Source organism: Chaetodon auriga, chromosome 3 (assembly GCF_051107435.1).
Source record: "Chaetodon auriga isolate fChaAug3 chromosome 3, fChaAug3.hap1, whole genome shotgun sequence".
In the NCBI taxonomy this organism is placed as follows: Eukaryota; Metazoa; Chordata; class Actinopteri; order Chaetodontiformes; family Chaetodontidae; genus Chaetodon; species Chaetodon auriga.
The window spans coordinates 18,886,556-18,904,300 of record NC_135076.1 but is presented as its reverse complement, the minus strand read 5'-3'; the positions used below and the strand labels follow the sequence as shown (position 1 = coordinate 18,904,300).

The 17,745-nt window shown below is 43.2% G+C and overlaps 1 protein-coding gene across 2 annotated transcripts in view; it reads right to left on the bottom strand.

Moving 5' to 3' along the window:
* The window catches only part of cacna1ea (calcium channel, voltage-dependent, R type, alpha 1E subunit a), a 95,825-nt gene that overhangs the window by 46,664 nt on the left and 31,416 nt on the right, over positions 1-17,745 (bottom strand). Inside the window, exons 3-5 of one of the 2 annotated variants that reach the window (XM_076725965.1) lie at positions 12,961-13,227; positions 4,722-4,827; positions 4,387-4,526 (exon numbers count right to left, since the gene is read on the bottom strand). In XM_076725965.1, the coding sequence (XP_076582080.1) occupies positions 4,387-4,526; positions 4,722-4,827; positions 12,961-13,227 (513 nt within the window). Of the gene's footprint in view, positions 1-4,386; positions 4,527-4,721; positions 4,829-12,960; positions 13,228-17,745 lie in introns of both variants that reach the window. The other variant, XM_076725966.1, reaches the window with a different exon arrangement.

Sequence of the window (17,745 nt, the reverse complement as noted above, 5' to 3'; positions counted from 1 at the left end):
AAACAACAAAGACAACAAAGTCTTGAGACCTTTTCAAACCTTGCATGTAATAAATATAAGTTGACACGTGTTAAAGACTCGGTATCGACCTAAATAAACTGTCTTTTCTTTGCTGATGTCACGACAAACAAATCTCTCATATTTCAAACACAGAATCGTGATAAATCTGAAAGATCAAAGCCTCGTGTCGTCTATTCTTCCTGTTACACGCTTGTCTGAGGGAGACCTTAGAGACCCTCTTTGTCCTCTTGTCTCCTCGTTTGTTGCCTGATCAATGCTGCTTCTTACACGTGTTCTTTTTTCATCTGGAATTTATGTTCTCGGCTATGTGTGTGTTCCTAAAACGATCCTGGAAACAACAGAAATGGAGAAAAGGTTGAGTTTCTCTTTTTCTCCACTCTCCTCTCTTTACTCTCATTAACTCCCCCTGAGCTAACTCCGTCTCTCCTCCACTCTCTCTATGTCCCCCACGAAGTGTCTGGCACATAGTGGTGACACAATCCCTTGGTGGGCGTCACCCTCTGCCAACTGTTGCCAGTCTAATGGAGGGCTTGCCAGCGAATGAGACTGCCAAGGCGGCAATTATTACGTACGATTACGCATATAGAGGCGTCCTTCTTATTTCCTCTAGCTTTATCTCTTCTCTGTTCTTAACTTTGTTTGTCTCCTGTCGTGTTTTCCATGTTATCACCTCCTGCGGACTTTCCTTCACAACTGTAGCCGGTGTAACTGGTGGGTGCAGCGTGTTTGACGGCCTGAGAAAACCTGCAGCCCCTCGATTGGTATTTCAATCACAACAGTCCTCAGCTACACGATAACAGCCTTTAAGGAAACAGCATGTGCCATCTGGTTTTTCATACCTCCCTCCCACTCACTCTCTCTATGTTATACAGGCCATCTTGAAACACAGAGGCAGCTTGCTGAGGTAATCATGGCCTCCAGCGTCGACACTGTTGGCAAATGGTTCCATAATTACACATGTTCACGCATAATGTTGAGTGAGTCAGGGGCACGCACTGTGGAAAGGATCCTATGCAGTCTCAGCTAACAGTCGTGTTCTGCCTCCATAGGCAAAATTTTCTACAATGCAGCTAAAATAGGGTTCCTGCCTGTATGACTCAAAGCGTAACATAAACCTTCAGTCAGAGTCAGCTCAGTGCACTCCACACTTCTCCGATGTCAACAAAACCGAACATTATAAGCTTCACAGATGATAAGATTTACTGCAGGGCAACTGTGCTGAGTTGCATTAGAGTATACAGGTGCAATTAATAAACTGGTGAGTCACTGTTGATGGCAATTTTAAGCATTTTTTTTAATTTTGACTCCTTTCCGTATGCAAAATCTGCTTATGTAACCAATGGAAACAATCACCACTATCTAAAGTTTAAAGTTTAAAGTGTGTTATAAACACAAATAACTTTTATTAGTAGTAGTATTAGTATTAGGATTACTATAAAGTAGACATGCTGATCCAATGCTAGAGACCAGAATCTCTGACTCATATCTCTTATTGTTTTTTTGGGAGGGGGAGGTGGGCACTTCTGCCTTCATTGGACAGTTTTAACAGCTAAGAGGCAGACATGGGCTGAGAGAGAGACGTGGTATGAAAGGCAACAGTCATATTATTCATACAGATTTGCACTTTATTTGCCTTCTTACTTTTTTTCCCATTTGATCGATTTTCCTTATCTGATTCAAGGATGACAGCCTGTAAGGACGGAGGGTGTCATACGGTATGCTGAGCAGACTGTAAAGCCCTTTGAGGCAACTGTGTTTTGTACTATATGAATAAAACTGACTTGTTGTCGAGGGGGGTTAACATGACCGTGAACCACAACCATTGTTTCACTCCACATCCCCCTCCCCTCATTTCCTGTCAGCTCTCTCCTCTCACCTGTAAAAGAGGCATGAAAATGCCCCAAATTGACATAACTTGCCTTAACCTACTCTCCAACAGCATTTTATTGAATCCTCTTGCTGTCATTTTAATTCAGTTCTAGGGTTTTTTCACTCAAACCTATGTACCCCTTCAATAATCTTAAATGCAACCAGAATGTTTCTCTGCGGTTGACAAGTGTCTATTTTTACAGCACTTATCATAATATGGCTATAAAGCGCCTCATATGACAAACATCTGTATACGAATATAGACGAATTCTAATTGAAAAAAATAAATGCATTGCTTATTTATGTTAATAATGCTTATACTGTGCCTTACGCTTGTGATAATGTTTGCATACACAGGTCTGCGTCTGTTGCATATTTGTAAGCGACTCCTCCTGACTGCAGAGGCCTTCTAATTACCACCTGATAGACAGCACTGGTGTCTCATTTAATATCATCAGCAGTTTTTCTAATGTTCATTCACTCTCTCATAGGGTTGCAAACCTCGAGTGACGGCCTAGAGGTGGTGAGATGGTCTGTGTGTGTTTCAGAGAAAGAGAGGGAGCGAGAGAGCAAGAACATTTTCATTAATTTATCTTTGCTGTGGCCAGAATGATAATTTAGAGAGGGATCTATCTGCAGCTCACTTCATCATGCTGAATATTAATAAAATGAGACCTAAAGGGGCATCTCATCCAGACTGAGCATGTCTCCTCCCCACATCACAGTTTGAAGTTCAACCAAAGGAAGAACAAATGTAAGATAAGATAAGATAAGATAAGATAAGATAAGATAAGATAAGATAAGATAAGACTTTATTGATCCCACAGCAGGGAAATTTAATAATTGTTGTTTTGTGTTTTTTGGCCGTACAGAAAGATGCCTTCACCTTACTGCCAAATAATGGAGCAGTAAATTAGAGATGAAATCTTGAGTTTGTGTATCTGCCATTTGAAATCTGTTTTGGAAATTATGCAAATTTATTTAGATTACATTATTTTGGAAGAATTCAGCCTTGGCACACACAGTCCAGGAACAGCTAATACATCAATACGTGCTGCCTGGCTGTATACACAGCGCTCACAGAAAGGTAAAGTCTGGTAACAGCATCCATCAGCCTCGACAGGCCTTGGTCTCTTTCTCTCTGTCCCCATCCAACCAGGTGAGATGAGAACAATCCATTAGCATGTGTCTGTCTCACCGTGTTTTAATTAAGCTTCTAATTTTGGTCACATCGTTAACGTGTCCTCTGCCACTGTCACACATCAGCTGATCAACAGGCTGGAGGGCAGGAAGCTCTCTGACCATACCTTTTCTCCAACACCTTCCACAACAATCCCTCCCTCACACTCTTGTCTCCTCCTCCCTTCTTCTCCAACCTGGCATCGCTCCTCTCTCCAGCAGCGAGTGGGGTATTGTTCAGAAGTCCTGAGCTCGGCTCATCAATAATTGAACAGCCAGAATCATGTAGAATTCTCTAAGAACCCAGTCTGCCGCCCTTTGTACTTCTGCGCAGTGAATTGATTATTTAATTTGTGTGTGTGCGTTTGTGTGTGCGAGAGAGAGCGATGCTGAGGTTAATGTGCTGCCTCATCGAACTCCTCCTTGGAAAGCATAAACATTTCCCCTCTCTGCTCTGACAGTGAGGCACCGTCCTCTGCTGAGGAGGTGCCTGCTGTAAAATGCCCTTTAATGCACAGCAGCTTTGCCCTACAGAACAGATTAACACTTAAACACCTTTAACTGCCGTGTAATTGATGGAGTCTAAGCACGCAGAGCGAGTGATGGTTTGCAAATTGTAACCACCTCATAACAGTCCACAAGTGCTCGTGGTACGACTTCAGGCCAACAACAGCTTCACATTCATCCAACATGGTGCTCAGGTAACAACAGGCTGTTTCCAAAATCCCTGCCTACTTATGACCGATTGAACTAACCTTCCACCTCTATGTGAAAAAAAGATTTATTTGTATGGAAAACCTTTTACAACGTACAATGGATGGATGTATTCAATACTGGCGAGGCATCTGAACATGGCGGCCCATTTATTTTGATGAAACCTGCTCATCCAGGGCATATACCTGATATCCAAAAACATGACTTTCTCTTCAGTTTTACTGCAGGGGACCTACAGTCCTGACAGCTTTGCCACTGTTGCTATACAGCCCTGTGCTGCGGGCTCAGTGTACACAGATGTACACATGTATCTTTATGAATATGTAATCTGATATCACACACTGACCTTCGTGTGATCCTTCCCAAAGCAGGAAATGAAGCGCAGAGAGCAAACACATGACGCAGTCCAACAAAGACAATAGTTTAGGGTGCTGTGATACCATGACTGGATACATGGAGATGAGCTACAGTGTGTTTTGAAAAGGGTGAGTAAATCTCACAGAATCACCACCCCTTTCAACGCTAATCCTGTTTCACAGATCTGCCTCCAAACACACGCACACACACACACACACACACACACACACACACAGTTTGACTCACCCACTGAGGACCACAATGAAGTCCATGACGTTCCATCCGTTCCTGAGGTAGGAGCCTTTATGGAATACAAAGCCCAGGGCGATGATCTTAATGCCGGCCTCAAAACAGAACATCCCGATGAAGTAGGGCTCTGTCTTCTCCTGCGAGTGCAAAGCAACACGTGATCAGAGTGATAATTAGCTTACACTGAAATGAAATGGAAGCAGTGTGCACACAGATGTCATGTCTGGGCTCCATCACATGCTGCTAAGACTTACTTTTTAATCACAGCTACTTGAAAGAAAAGTGAGAAGTGTGGTTGCGTGTGTGGATGTTTCCACGTGTGAACATCTCACCAGTCTCTTTGACATGGGTGTTTTGTCCTCTCCAGGAAGGTGCTGCTCCAGAGCCAGGACGATGCAGTTGGCGATGATGGTGGTGAGGATCATGTACTCAAACGGAGTGGATGAATTAAGTTAAGGAACTTTTGAGTGACCAATGTTGAGTATCTGGTAAAGTATCTTAATTTAAAGGATAAGGCTGGTGATATTCTATACTTTAAACCTTGAAAAGATCAAAAAGTTCATCAGTTTCTCCAAACATCTGGGCACTGTAGTTTTGGGCAAAAGTTACACAAAAGAGAGTCAATATTGTATTTTCAGGGACTATTTTAAGCTGCGGGTTTGGCGCAATAGTGAGTATTTACTGGAGTAGGACAGTGCATGTGGGATCAACTCAAAATAAACAACAGCGCTGATGTTCATGGTAACAAAGGAACATGACACCCAGTGCACCAGTGTGGCTCATGGATGCGTTTAAATGTTTTTTTCATACAATAACAATAAAAAAAATAGAATATTGGCAGTCTCGCCCTTTAAGTAATGTTTCTAAGTGACACATGGATTGGTCACAGGAGAGCAAACAGACACAAAGAAATCTCCAAACAGGTTTTTAGGCCACAGTCAAGTGTGATGTGCTCCATTCATCAATAGTAGTTCAGGAAATGTGTGAAGTGTAATAAATGGAACAAAAAATCTTTTAATGATGTCTATACAGAGCACAGAAAGTCTCTGCACTATGAATAGAAAAGATTCAGATACATGATTGGGAAAAATAATTGAGTTAATTACAGTACATCGATCCCAGCGGCACTGTAATTACAGCGTCATGTAAGCACAGACAGACGGGCTGACATCGATTCCTCTGAACGAAACAGAATTAACCTGGCATGTTATAAAGCCCGGGGCCGCAGACACAACCAGACACAGGCTCTACCTCATCTGAGGTCAGCTACACACACACACACACACACACACACACACACATGCACACACACCAACTGCGTTTCCATCACTTTGGGGACATTCCATTAACTTACATTTATTTCCTGGACACCTAGCCTAACCATAAAACCACTAACCCTGACCCTAATAGTTAATGATTTACATTATGGGGACTTGTGTTTTGTCCCCATAAGAAGAGAGAGTCCCCACAATGTGACTGTGTAAATAGATTTATGTCCCCACAACATGAGTAATACATGCACATACATACATACACACACACACTGAGGCAACAGAGGGATAATCGAGAAAGGATGAGTGGGTGGGCCTGAGATGTGATCCTATAAACAGGGTGCCTGCGCCGTGGGACCCGCGGTGGTTGTCGGTTCAACTCCAGTCGCTCTGGAGTTGAGCAAAGCCAGCAATGTGCTCTTTATCTAATGCTCTGCGTGGGCAGTCCCCCTTTCTCCTGGTTATGTGCAGAAGAGGTAGGAAGGAAGGGAGCTTAAATTTGCAGAGTGGAGACAGGGAGGGAGGGCGGAAGGAAGAAGGAGGCAGAGATAACAGGCAGGAATGACACAGGAGAAAGTGATAAGGAGGATGAAGGGTGATCAGTGGGGGAGAAGATGATGGTTATACTGTATGGAGTCAGATCCCTGCGAAAAGCGGTGGGTGAGGAGGAGGCAGACCAAATATGGCTGACATCGATGTTGTGCTGGCAGCTATAGCCAGCAGGGTTACTCAGGGACAAGTGAGTGATGAGAAGCTAAATAAACATAGCAAATACAATCTCACTCCCACCACCCCATTCTAACTGAGACCAAGGCTGCACACACAGACTGACTCTGTAATTTCAATTTAATCGCTGAGAGGTTTTGCAAAAACAAAACCATAGCAGCCATCAGCAACCAGTAGATGATGAGGATGAAAACAAATTGCAAAAAGTGGTTTAATTGCAGAGTATCAGCCTCAAGCTGAGGGCTTGTTTTCAAGCCTGTTTTGTTGCCTTTTCAGGAAGTGAAATGTATCCTTTGATTCACTTCTCCACTAGAATCACTTCAGCCTCACTGAGAGCTCTCAGCAGCAGCCAGTCGCCACACCCTGCGTTCACTCAAACACACACAACAAACAGGAGGAGGGGGGAGACAAGACGAAGGGAGAGACAGAGGGAGAGAGAGAGAGAGGTAAGAAAAGGGAGGAAAGGGAGAAAATGAAGACAGAAAGACAGAGGTATCCAAGGCAACAGGCCTCTCTTCCAGCCAAAAGTCAATTCTACAAGACGTTTACTGGGCAGCTGAACTATCTCTGTCACACACACACACACACACACACACACACACACACACACACACACACACACACAGCATTGCACATATCCACTAAGCTGTTGATATCTGTCTTTCATGATGCTTAAAAGTATGTGTTTGGCCTTCCAACTCCATCCCAGCCTTGCAAACGTTTGGCTCGGCAATGCAAGGAACTGACTACAAACAGGCAAGATACCATGTGTCTATCATGTGTTTATGTGTTTAACCATGTGTGGTAAAAACCTCAATTGAGACACATTTTTGGTATGCACTGCATATATGTCCAAAGAATGCTCCTGAAACCTGAATAACACGGACATGTCCCACATGTCTTGATCGGAAAATGATCGAATTTGGAAAAATCCAACATGCTGTTTACATGATCTGCATAAGATCATAAGGGTTTTTAAAGCTGCCTGCTGCAGCCAATGAGAGCGATGAATGACTCAAAACAGCAAACAAACAGGCCGGAAAACCAAAACAATGAGCTGAAAGATGTTCAAGAGCGTCGTAGAGAAACCTCCTTTATGCATACTGGGTGATTTTATTGATTGATATTACTGAGTTGACCTTTGCAATCTTTTTGATGCACTCTTATACTCCACAATCACAGAAGTGTGCTGACTAATTAGCCTCCAAACAACAGATGGGTTATTCCTGATATAAGTGACATTTCCTGGCTTCTCCCGACATTTTAATAAATTCCCTCCATGTAATAAAACGAGTAGGTAAAACTCGATGTTGTGTTCACAGTATGTTACACACTCAACAAGTGTCTTTAACCAGAACCTCTGTGCTGTTCTGGTGTGTGGCACTGATCATGGACCGTCTACCAGCTTTAGCAGCAAAGCGTCTCGTGAGCCATCCTGTGAGTCACAGTGACGCTGGCACTCTGCCTCGAATTCCTCAAACATGCGTGTAAAAATAGACATGGAGACAGAGTGTGATGCCCTGTGCATCTGTGAATGCGCTCAATCCCAGATTGGATCCAAGCCCCTGTGATTATTATTACATGGAGGCGAAAATCAAAATGAGTCACAGGCATCTGAGCCTGGCTTATTGGAAATCTGTGAATTATCAGCAGCCTGTGTGTGTATGAACGTGTGTTAAAGGCAGAGAGCAGCATTAAATATACAAACACAGAGGAGAGCCAGGGGCGTAATCTCCGTTGGAGTAAAATTAACTCTATTTAAACCCGAGGAATGAAAACACTGATACACTACAGCTCAACTGAGAAGTCAAGCTGTGTTGCTATTAAAATATGTGTAAGATAAAAGATGTTGTCAGCTGAATGGACTTAACAGACTGCTGCATCAGACACAGCTCAATCTTTCTGTAATTCCATATCAGCTCCACACCTCAGCGGTCTGCCTGAGCCAGCCGATCAATTTTGAGGATAAATGCGGCCATGGTTCAGTCAGCCCTGCGAGTAAACCATGTCAACTTAGAGCCACAGCCTGCTATTATGAACACCCCTCTGTCAGGAGGCAGGTGGACGTAGAGCCATCAGAGCAGAGGCCCTGAGGTAACCAGAGGAGGGTGGAACATACCTCATGGGTGATGTTTTGTGGATTGGTTATATGACCTTTCTGTAAGCAGACTGGAGACCAGTGCATACTTAAGGCCACAATTACTAATGTGATTTTCTTCAGCTACAGTCCCTCTAAACACTGCTCTCAATAAAGAAGTAAAAAAGAAAAGCAAGCAATAAGTGGAAAAAAATGTTTTTATAATTGGATATGAGTTGAGTCGTTCCATAACCACACTGGGGTCATTTCCTTTTTAATTCTGCATTTCCTTTTTTCATACAAGGATACAATTCAGTCAGAGGGAAAGTAAGGGTTCTCAAGCATAAGCTGACCCTAGAGGCATATGCAAAGAATTTACAATCTAAAATGCACCTTTAATCAAACTTCCACTTGTATGTGCGTGTATTTTAAATCCCGGTTAGGTCTCTGAGTGAGATACCGGAATATAAAAACCTTTTCTGTCCAGTACCTCCAACATCTCTCTGTCTGACTGTTTCATACTTAAAAGCTAAAAGTCTGACAACCGGCTAGCACGTGCTTTTTTCTGTGTGCCCTGATGAAACAAACTCTATTAAATCCATCAATCAATTATTTAGAGGTGTATCTTCTCAATGGGAAACTTCCCGCTGCGGGGGATCCCAGTGGGGATCAGACAGGAGGAGCAGCTGCCAGTCCTCACCAGGCCTGCCACACGAAACTCAGTCCATGTGCTTAATTAGCCCTGCCTCCTCCCTGCCAGGCCTCACTCAGCCTTCCATCGACCTCAGGCAGGTAAACACAGTCAGACACACACAGACATGGACACACACACTTGACCTCCCATCTGTGAGGTTTCACAGAGGCACATAAGAGAGGATATGTACTCAAATAAATATCAAAACATCGTGTAACACGCTCTCTTAAGCCCACACACACCACTCCGGCTGCTCAACCGCACACACCTCTGGACGAACCCTGAATTGATCATCTGCTGTTAATTGAGCACTCAGAGAAATAAAGTGCCTCTTACAGTGAGGTGACAGCGGCAAGTTGTGCTCCAAACACAAGGCTGACCTTTTACCAGATGTCCTGCAGAGATTGTGTGTGTGCGTTTGCGTGTGTGTGTGTGTGAGCGCTTATATTTCTATTTCTGTGAGGACCAATTTGAGTTTTAGATGATGAGAGCAAGGACGTTTGTGGGAAGTGAGGAAGTTTAAAGGTCATTTTCACTTCTTCAAAGGGCTGTTTAAGAGTTCGATCTTTTAGGGTTAAAAATAGATTTAGGTGTATGATAATTTCAGAGAAAGAGGCACCAAGAGGCAACCTCTGAGCCTGGAAAATGAAGGCAACGCAAAAGTGACAAAAAGTGCAGTTACTCGAATGGCCACTTGAGGCTGGCTCCAAATGTGAGTCAATCCCCATAGACCTCCATATTAAAATGTTAGCTAGGCTTCAGGAACCAGGCTTCATTCTTCAACTCCACCCACGTCTTTGCCCACTGTTGGATCAGCTGGGAGTTTGGCAGAGTCGGACACTGCCAAGATGGCAACTGAGCTTCACAATGGGTCTTCTGAAACCTATAGGTGATGTCACTGACTGCCCATGTTTTATACAATCTAAGGTTCACACCCACCCCAGTATATCAAATTGCTCCTTATATTTAGTTCTCCATTGCACAGTGGAGAAGTGAAGAAGACTTAGCCAAAAAGTCTGATGGTTGCCTGACAGTAATAACAAGACTGGAGGGAGTCACTGCTCCTGGCCAAGAAACAGTCCAGCAAAAACCCCCTTTAAATTTATGACGTGCTAATTAGTGAGATTTAGAGGTGTCATTAAGTGATGTTTTTTGGGGGTTTTTTTGCCTTTGCATCAAGCCAGACTAGTTGTTCCCCCTGCTTCCAGTCTTTGAGCTTCACTAAGCTTATGCTGATTAACCTACAGAGTTATCACCTAAATCAGCTTCATGGAGCTTTAGAGCAAGTATCAGCTCCTCACTTCTGTCCAGCTGTCCAGCCCGCAACTTTACTGTTTTGGTTCACTCTAAATATAGCATCAATGTTGGACACAGCAGGCAGTTGTTTACAACAAAAAAGCTCTAAAAACCCACCATACACTACCTGCCCAGCACCAAACGACAGACAGATGCAGTTAACGACTGAGAGTTTAGCAGCTAAAGGGCCAGATGTGTCCTCAGGAATGGCTGGACACAAAAAACAGAGACTGAACATTGGACTTACATTCACTACATGGCCAGAAACACGACTCCAAATGAATGATGATGTTGCTCAGTAACTGCTGGATGTGAAAATAAGCAACTGCTAACAAGCCACATTATCATAAAAGTGGATGATATGTCAATGTCTATAACTTGTTTCCCTTCTCCCAAGTAGCCAAAATAAATAAACCAATAATCCTGTGTGTGTGTGTGTGTGTGTGTGTGTGTGTGTGTGTGTGTGTGTGTGCATTAACGTTGCAGGTACAGTATGTGTTGTGTATTTACTGTGCATGAACCTTCACAGCCCAAACATGATTCCCATATTAGAGGGAGAGGCACTCATCACAGCCACAGTGGATACTGACCAGAACACAGCGACACTCAGCTCAGCAACACTCCCTTCAAAACTGTATTAGCAAACAATATAATATAGAATAACTCAGTTGAGTAATGACTTGTTGTAATAGCATATGACACTGCGATTAGACATCATTACATATAATTCCTGTTAATGTCTGTTAATCAGATACAGTAGAGCTCATTAGGTGTAATGAGACACTCCCTCCATTACAGCACATTAACCTGGAGGTTATTCAGTCTGACTTGTTTCCTTATGGTCTCACACAGTATTTTGATTTAAAGCTAAGTGTCTTCTTGATGCAGAGTATACGGTGTGCCTGCAGGTGCAGTTATACTGTACTATTATTAATGTAATGATCCAACAAAATACCTGTAATAAGATAACCAACACACATGCGCTTCAACCCTTTCTCCCCAGCGGCTGATTGAAATTCATCCCATTTCTATTTTTAATCACCTCAATGTACGGGCAAACCCAGAGAAAACAACAATGGACAGCGATCAACAATAGAAGCGCACTCATTCTCTTCGCCGGGTTTTTAAAATCAGCAGTGGGCCAGTCAGTCAGTCAGGAAGCTGCTGAATGGAGCGGAACAATAGCAGTGAAGAGGCCACACCTGGCCCGGACACCTGGTGAGCAGCACAGCAGCAGCACAAACACACCACCAATGGACATTTGCGTGTGGTCGTCCTCCTCAGTAACAGGCAGAGGAAATAATGCGGTCTCCCTTTTCAGTAATAGAGGAGTGAGTCATTAGGTTTTAGAAAGCAGCCAAATAACCATTAATGTAATGGCACTGCTGAAAGTTAATAAACGTGTTATGTAATTCAGATTTGGATAACGGCAGTCTCTGATTACAAGTATTTAGGCAGAAAGCAGGGGATATGTTTGAGTTAGTCAGGTTGTGATAATTGGTTGAGTTTAGTGCTGCAACTCCCCACAACATAACATAAAACAGTAGAAAAATGCCTACAGAGCTTCTCATAGTCCAAGGAGAGTCCGATCAACAGCCCGAACTTCAAAGATATTCAGTTTTCAGTCGTATCAATGAGAGAAAAGTGGCAAATCCTCACATTGGAGGAGTTAGAATGTTAGACGACTTATTCTCAAAATAATAATCATCATCATCATCATCATCATCATAACTTATCATCAAAATATTTTGCAGATTCATTTTCTTTCACTCGACTAATTGATTAATCGACCAATCATTGCAGCTCCAGTTCGGTGTGACATATTTACTGTTCACAACTGGTCAGGAGGGACAGCGGGCTGTCTTCACAGCCGTTTGTTGACAGAAAAGATTCACAGGCATAGACAAAGAAACTCCTGTGTGTTCCTCTAATCCACTTTCCACTGACACCCCCACCCCCTCTGCAGTAGTTTTGGTCCAGATATAGCTATTGTCATAACCTGAGTCAAACTCATTTTTAATTCCCACTGTCTGAGCTCCTAATTTCCTCATTTACAGTCTTGTATTTGAGTTAATGAGCCAAAAAAGAAATGGATCACTCAAACAACCCCAGAATGTGCTCAGATCCTCTCTCTCTCTCTCTCACTCTCTCTCTCTCTCTCTCTCTCTCTGTGTGTGTGTGTGTGTGTGTTTGGTACTTGCATTTCTCATGTACTGCTCTAAATGTGCTGTCCATGGTGCTGAAATCCCCCCCACACACAAACCAAGGGCAGAGCACTGAAGACAACCTGGCTGTTTAAGGACTTCAGTGAAATTGTGCACACTCCTATTCAGTTTGGGGGCCACAGACGGATTATGAAAAACATTTCTGGCCTATGTTTATGTGTGAAACTGGAACACAGTTTACCCACCTTTCCTGCACGACCTCCTTGCACATCCCGGGTGAACGTGCTTGTACATTTCGCACCTTACCCGCTTCATTTGCACCATGAAGCAGAAAAAGGATATGGCCACTCAGTGATTTTCTTGGCGTACTTCCTCACCACGTTGTCCTCGCCAAAGATGAAGAGGGACCTGTTGACGGTGAAGCAGTTCTCCCTGACCGGGATGGGGTTGTACAAGGCCATGGTGCGGGCACGCTGCGCTTTGGTCTGCTTAAAGGCTGGGGAGATGCCACCTGTGGACACGGCCGCCCCATCGCGGTTCCGGTTGCGCTCGGACCCTCCATCCCCTGAGCTCAACAAGCCCGGGACGTCGTCTCCAAAGCGGGCCATTCTGTCAAAAGCAAACCACACGGGAGGAAAGACAGTATGAGATAGGAGACAGAAGAGGAGGTTATAGTCTCCCAGAAAGCAGGGCGCGGTGCTGCGCTCGGTGTGACGGCAGCGGAGTGGCGAGATCCTGACCAGTTTTAGTCCATCATCAGTTTCACATACATGTTGTTCAACTTAAACAATTTGTTCAAAACATTCACGGGTTTCTCTCCAGTGAGGATCCCAGTAACAGAAGCACGTCGATTCCCTCCTTTCAAGTGCGCTCTGCGTAATAATGATAAAAAAGGACACACATCCAAAAAGTAATTCAATCCCGCCTCATTTAACAATCGGTCGTGTTAAACGAAGCTGGAAAAACGGACTCATTTTGCAGCGTTTTATCCATCCAAACACTAACAGCTTCAAGGAAAGCTGCAACAGGTCACGTCTTCAGCCATCCTCCTTCAGCAGTCCCCTGAGCGAAAAGCACAAGAGCGGGTTGATCCACGGATTTTTCAATAAACTAGTCCACTGAGCAATTCAGAGCACATCACTCCTGTCTCCTCTCTCCTTTTCTCTGTTGACCACCTCACACAAGAGCGCTATCCTACTGCATGCGTAAGAGGACGACTGGAAAAAAAAAAAAAAAAACTTCCACGACATTTTCCCCGAAACAACGCCAACAAAACAAGCTGTCAACTACGTGTCACAGGGAGGGAAAGAAAATCCCCAATCCGCCTAGTCTGCAGTGGGATGGTGGAGGACGTGTCTCCCTTTCCCCCGCACTGGAAGAGCAGGAGGACAGAAGACAAACAGTGTCTCCTAATGCGACAGGATCAACACACCTCTCCTAACCTCTGTCCAACCCCACACATGCTATGCGCGGATCCAGTTAACAAACCAAGTGTTAACAGAAAATGAAGATAAGGGGAAAACAGAGCCATGCATTCAGTTGATAAAGTCATAATGCAATAAAAACACTCTAGATGCCATTGCCTCCATCTTGAAGTGTAGAGATTTTGCAAAGCAATTTTATTGACAGCCTGTAAATCTGTTATTCCGGATCTTAACGCTGACTTCATTGTAAATTCCTGTAAAACAAGCCTATTTTAGGTTTACTGCATGGTCACTTTTATGTGCCTGGTCAACTAGCATTTGAAGAGGGGGCCATGCTGTGGCTTATTGGCGATGACATGTGTTGTTCACCCTGCGTGGTCACTGAATGCTGGTCACGCATCGGATCTGGAGGGGAGTAAACACCTGTTGTGAAATACCCAGAGCCAGCAAGACACTCTGGAGGACAGCAGCAAGCATCTTTGGGTAATTACAGGGTTCAGAGCCTACTATTGGAAGGCATGATAGTGAGGGGGAGTGGTGCTGTGTGCTGGCTGGAAGCGATCATATCTACTCTCATGAGGATGTGGAGTTTTCACAATGACGGAGGGGGAGGCGGAGAGCAGGGTTACTGTGCATGTTGAGTTGGAAGGGTGGAGGTGAAATGTACGAATTGTCAGATATGAGAAATTTGACCAATAATCAAGAGAATTAGCTTTAAAGTACAAGGCCAGAGATACAGTAGCTTCATTCTTTGTGCCAAAGTCCTCCATTATTATGCAACAAGGCTAAGAGATAAGAGACATAGCTGTGTTTAAGTAGCACTAAACACAAAATACAACTGAAGAAGTGAATGTCATTAGCTTCGCAGTTCTTGGCCATAACCCAAAGTATCTGACAAATACAAATGTTGGCCTGGGCAATAACCAAAATAATCATTTTATAGGTACACCTGCACCAAAGTTCATGGCAAACCAGCTGATAGTTAAGACATCTGACTCACACTGTTGATACTTTGACCTGTTGGTGGCGCTACATGAGAAGAAAGGGGGTCATTAAAGTCAAGTGGGCTCGAGGAGGAGTGTCGCAGAGGGTGTAGGTATGGTAAGTCTTGACGGACTAATAAACATCCTTTAAATGAGACACAGAGGCACTACTCCAAAAAAAAAAGCCACCGTCCCAAACGATAAATAGCAGGTAGCAGATGCCTGAAAGAAAGCCTTTATTCTCAAACAGCATCAAGCTGAGAGAGCCTCTGTATCATAAAATTGACCAACTGCCATCATGCAATTTCTCAAACTGAGGTAGTAACCTGACGGTGACGGAAACAGAAGACAAAGAAAAGATGAACCGCAGGAGAGAGTTAACCACGATGCTGACACTGATGGGTATTTAGTGATGGAGGTTATGACGAAGGCAGTGATCAATGGTGTGTGGCCTCCAACTCATTAGTGCTCTGACACATTATGAGCATTAAAAATAGAACGTGTAACAGACAGATCTCTGACGTCTCCTCATAATAAATGGCGAGAAGAGACGTACAAAATGTCCTGTAACGCTCTCATCCAGTTCTACGATGTAAGAATCACATTTTACTTGCTTGTTGTTCTTTCAGTCTCAGCTGAGTGTGACAGAAACGTTACTTCTGCTGCTTCCTCTGTGCAGCAGTAAGGGAGTGACACCACTGCATTGTTTTCTGCCTGGATGAGAGCGGGTGGCAGAAACAGCCTTCTTGGCTGAGAGGTGAGGGGTGAATTATGGTAATTATGTGTTAGCAACAGGGATGATTAGGGTGGAAAGATGATGGTTCTTTGCTGGAAAAAGCCAGAGAGTGAGTGGTTAAAGCCTCTTTGTTGCAAAGGAGACTTTGCAACAAAGATTAAAAAAATTAAATAAATTAAAAAATACACCTTTTGGAGTCAAACCACCAGTAATTGTGATGAATGACTGTCACTGAACCAAGTGAAACGTGACTTCAAGGTAAAGCTCGGAGCAACCAATTACTAGAGCTTTGATCGGAATGGTCAAACCAATAAAAACCAAGATTAGCTGATACCACTTTCTAATAAACCACCTTTTATGAAGAGCTTGCAAGTAATGGCTTCATCAATCAATCATTACTAAACCATTAAGACATGCTTTATAGATCAGTTATAAGCCAAGAATATGAACCCCTTTGTCTGATGTTTGTCGTTTCTTTTTGGGAACAAATGTTAGTAATCCATTACCAAGTACTTACAGGTTTCTCACTTTCTAAAAAGCCATCGATTCAGTGCAGTTATAAATATCAGGAAGTCCAGATTCTCTGCAGCCCTTTTCCACAAAGTGGTCAAACAGTCCATTAAAGGTGTTTTGTTGATGCACCATCTAAAGGCGAAGGTAGGTTTCTTGCTGGAGGAGGATTTTTCACAACCTGTCAACCCGAAAGTTGTTCTTATCAAGTGCTTATAACTGATCAGTGTTTTATTAACCGTTAATAAGGTCATTACTTACAGCTTATAAACCTTTTAGAAAGGGTGACGTAGTAGAAGGTTAGTATGAAAATGTGCTGACTTTATTTGAAATTACATGAGTCAAAATGTTGGATATTGAAGCAAAAAGGTCTTTTTTAATCAAATTAGGCCATAGGTTTTAGTTCCCCTACAGTTAAAATCAGCATAGAAACATTTAATTAATGGTTTATAACTGACAATAATGTACAATACTCACGAGTGGAAGCTGCTGTATGAACTTCTCAAAGTGTTCTTATATCTCCTTCCAGCTGCCTCACAGTGTGTTAGAAACAATTTATTAAATGCTTATTTGCTGCTATACACGCTGAATAGGGGGACTTAAAGAGATCCTACAAAATAAATTGATATTTCAAAATGTGTGTGAAACACTTAAAAATGACTGAACATATTTCTTCCCTTGTGAGATATATAGAAATTTAAAGGAAACCTAAAATATTTTAATGTGGAAGCTAAAAGTCCCATAAAACTATTGGACGACAGGCTGTGGACTCACTGTATTAAAAACAAAGTGAACAAAACCATACACTTAAACACGATAACATAAAGTTCTGGTAAATACTGGTGGAGAACTGACATTTAATTTGACACGGCAGACATGTCGTCATTGTTGGAACATCTTCTCCAAGCTGCAACAGATGTCTAGCTTGCAAAAATCTAGTCGAGGAACAGCAGGTTATCGAGGTTAGTTGCTGTGATGACAGCAGGTTGACAGCCCTTGCTCTGGTAATGGGACAAACGCCACAAGGCTCAGGACTGAGGTGCGAACAAAGATTTCAATTCAAAAATAGACCGTGTGAATGGAGATGCCTGCTTGGCTTATATCTGACACCTGGTCATTAACACGCTCACGGCTTAATAGTCCTCTAATAACTAAACTGGCTACTCACCCCGAGGGAGAGATAATCATGTGAAAGGCCACATGTGAATTCACAGTGCACGCGTGTTTACTTGTTACATATGTGACCGTTTTAACAGTTTCCATCGTCACCTGCCAACATCTTTCCACCAAGCTCCCACATTCTGGACTCATCCCACTGTTTCTGTGAGAACTTGAACTATTTTCACGCCACAGTGTCGAGTTAACCCAATTTCTGGCCGCACAAACCCAGAAATGAATTGTAATAGACACAACCAGGATGTGTGTGTCTGTGCGTGTCTCCTTAAAAAAGACCAGTTGGTGGTTTTCATTTGCT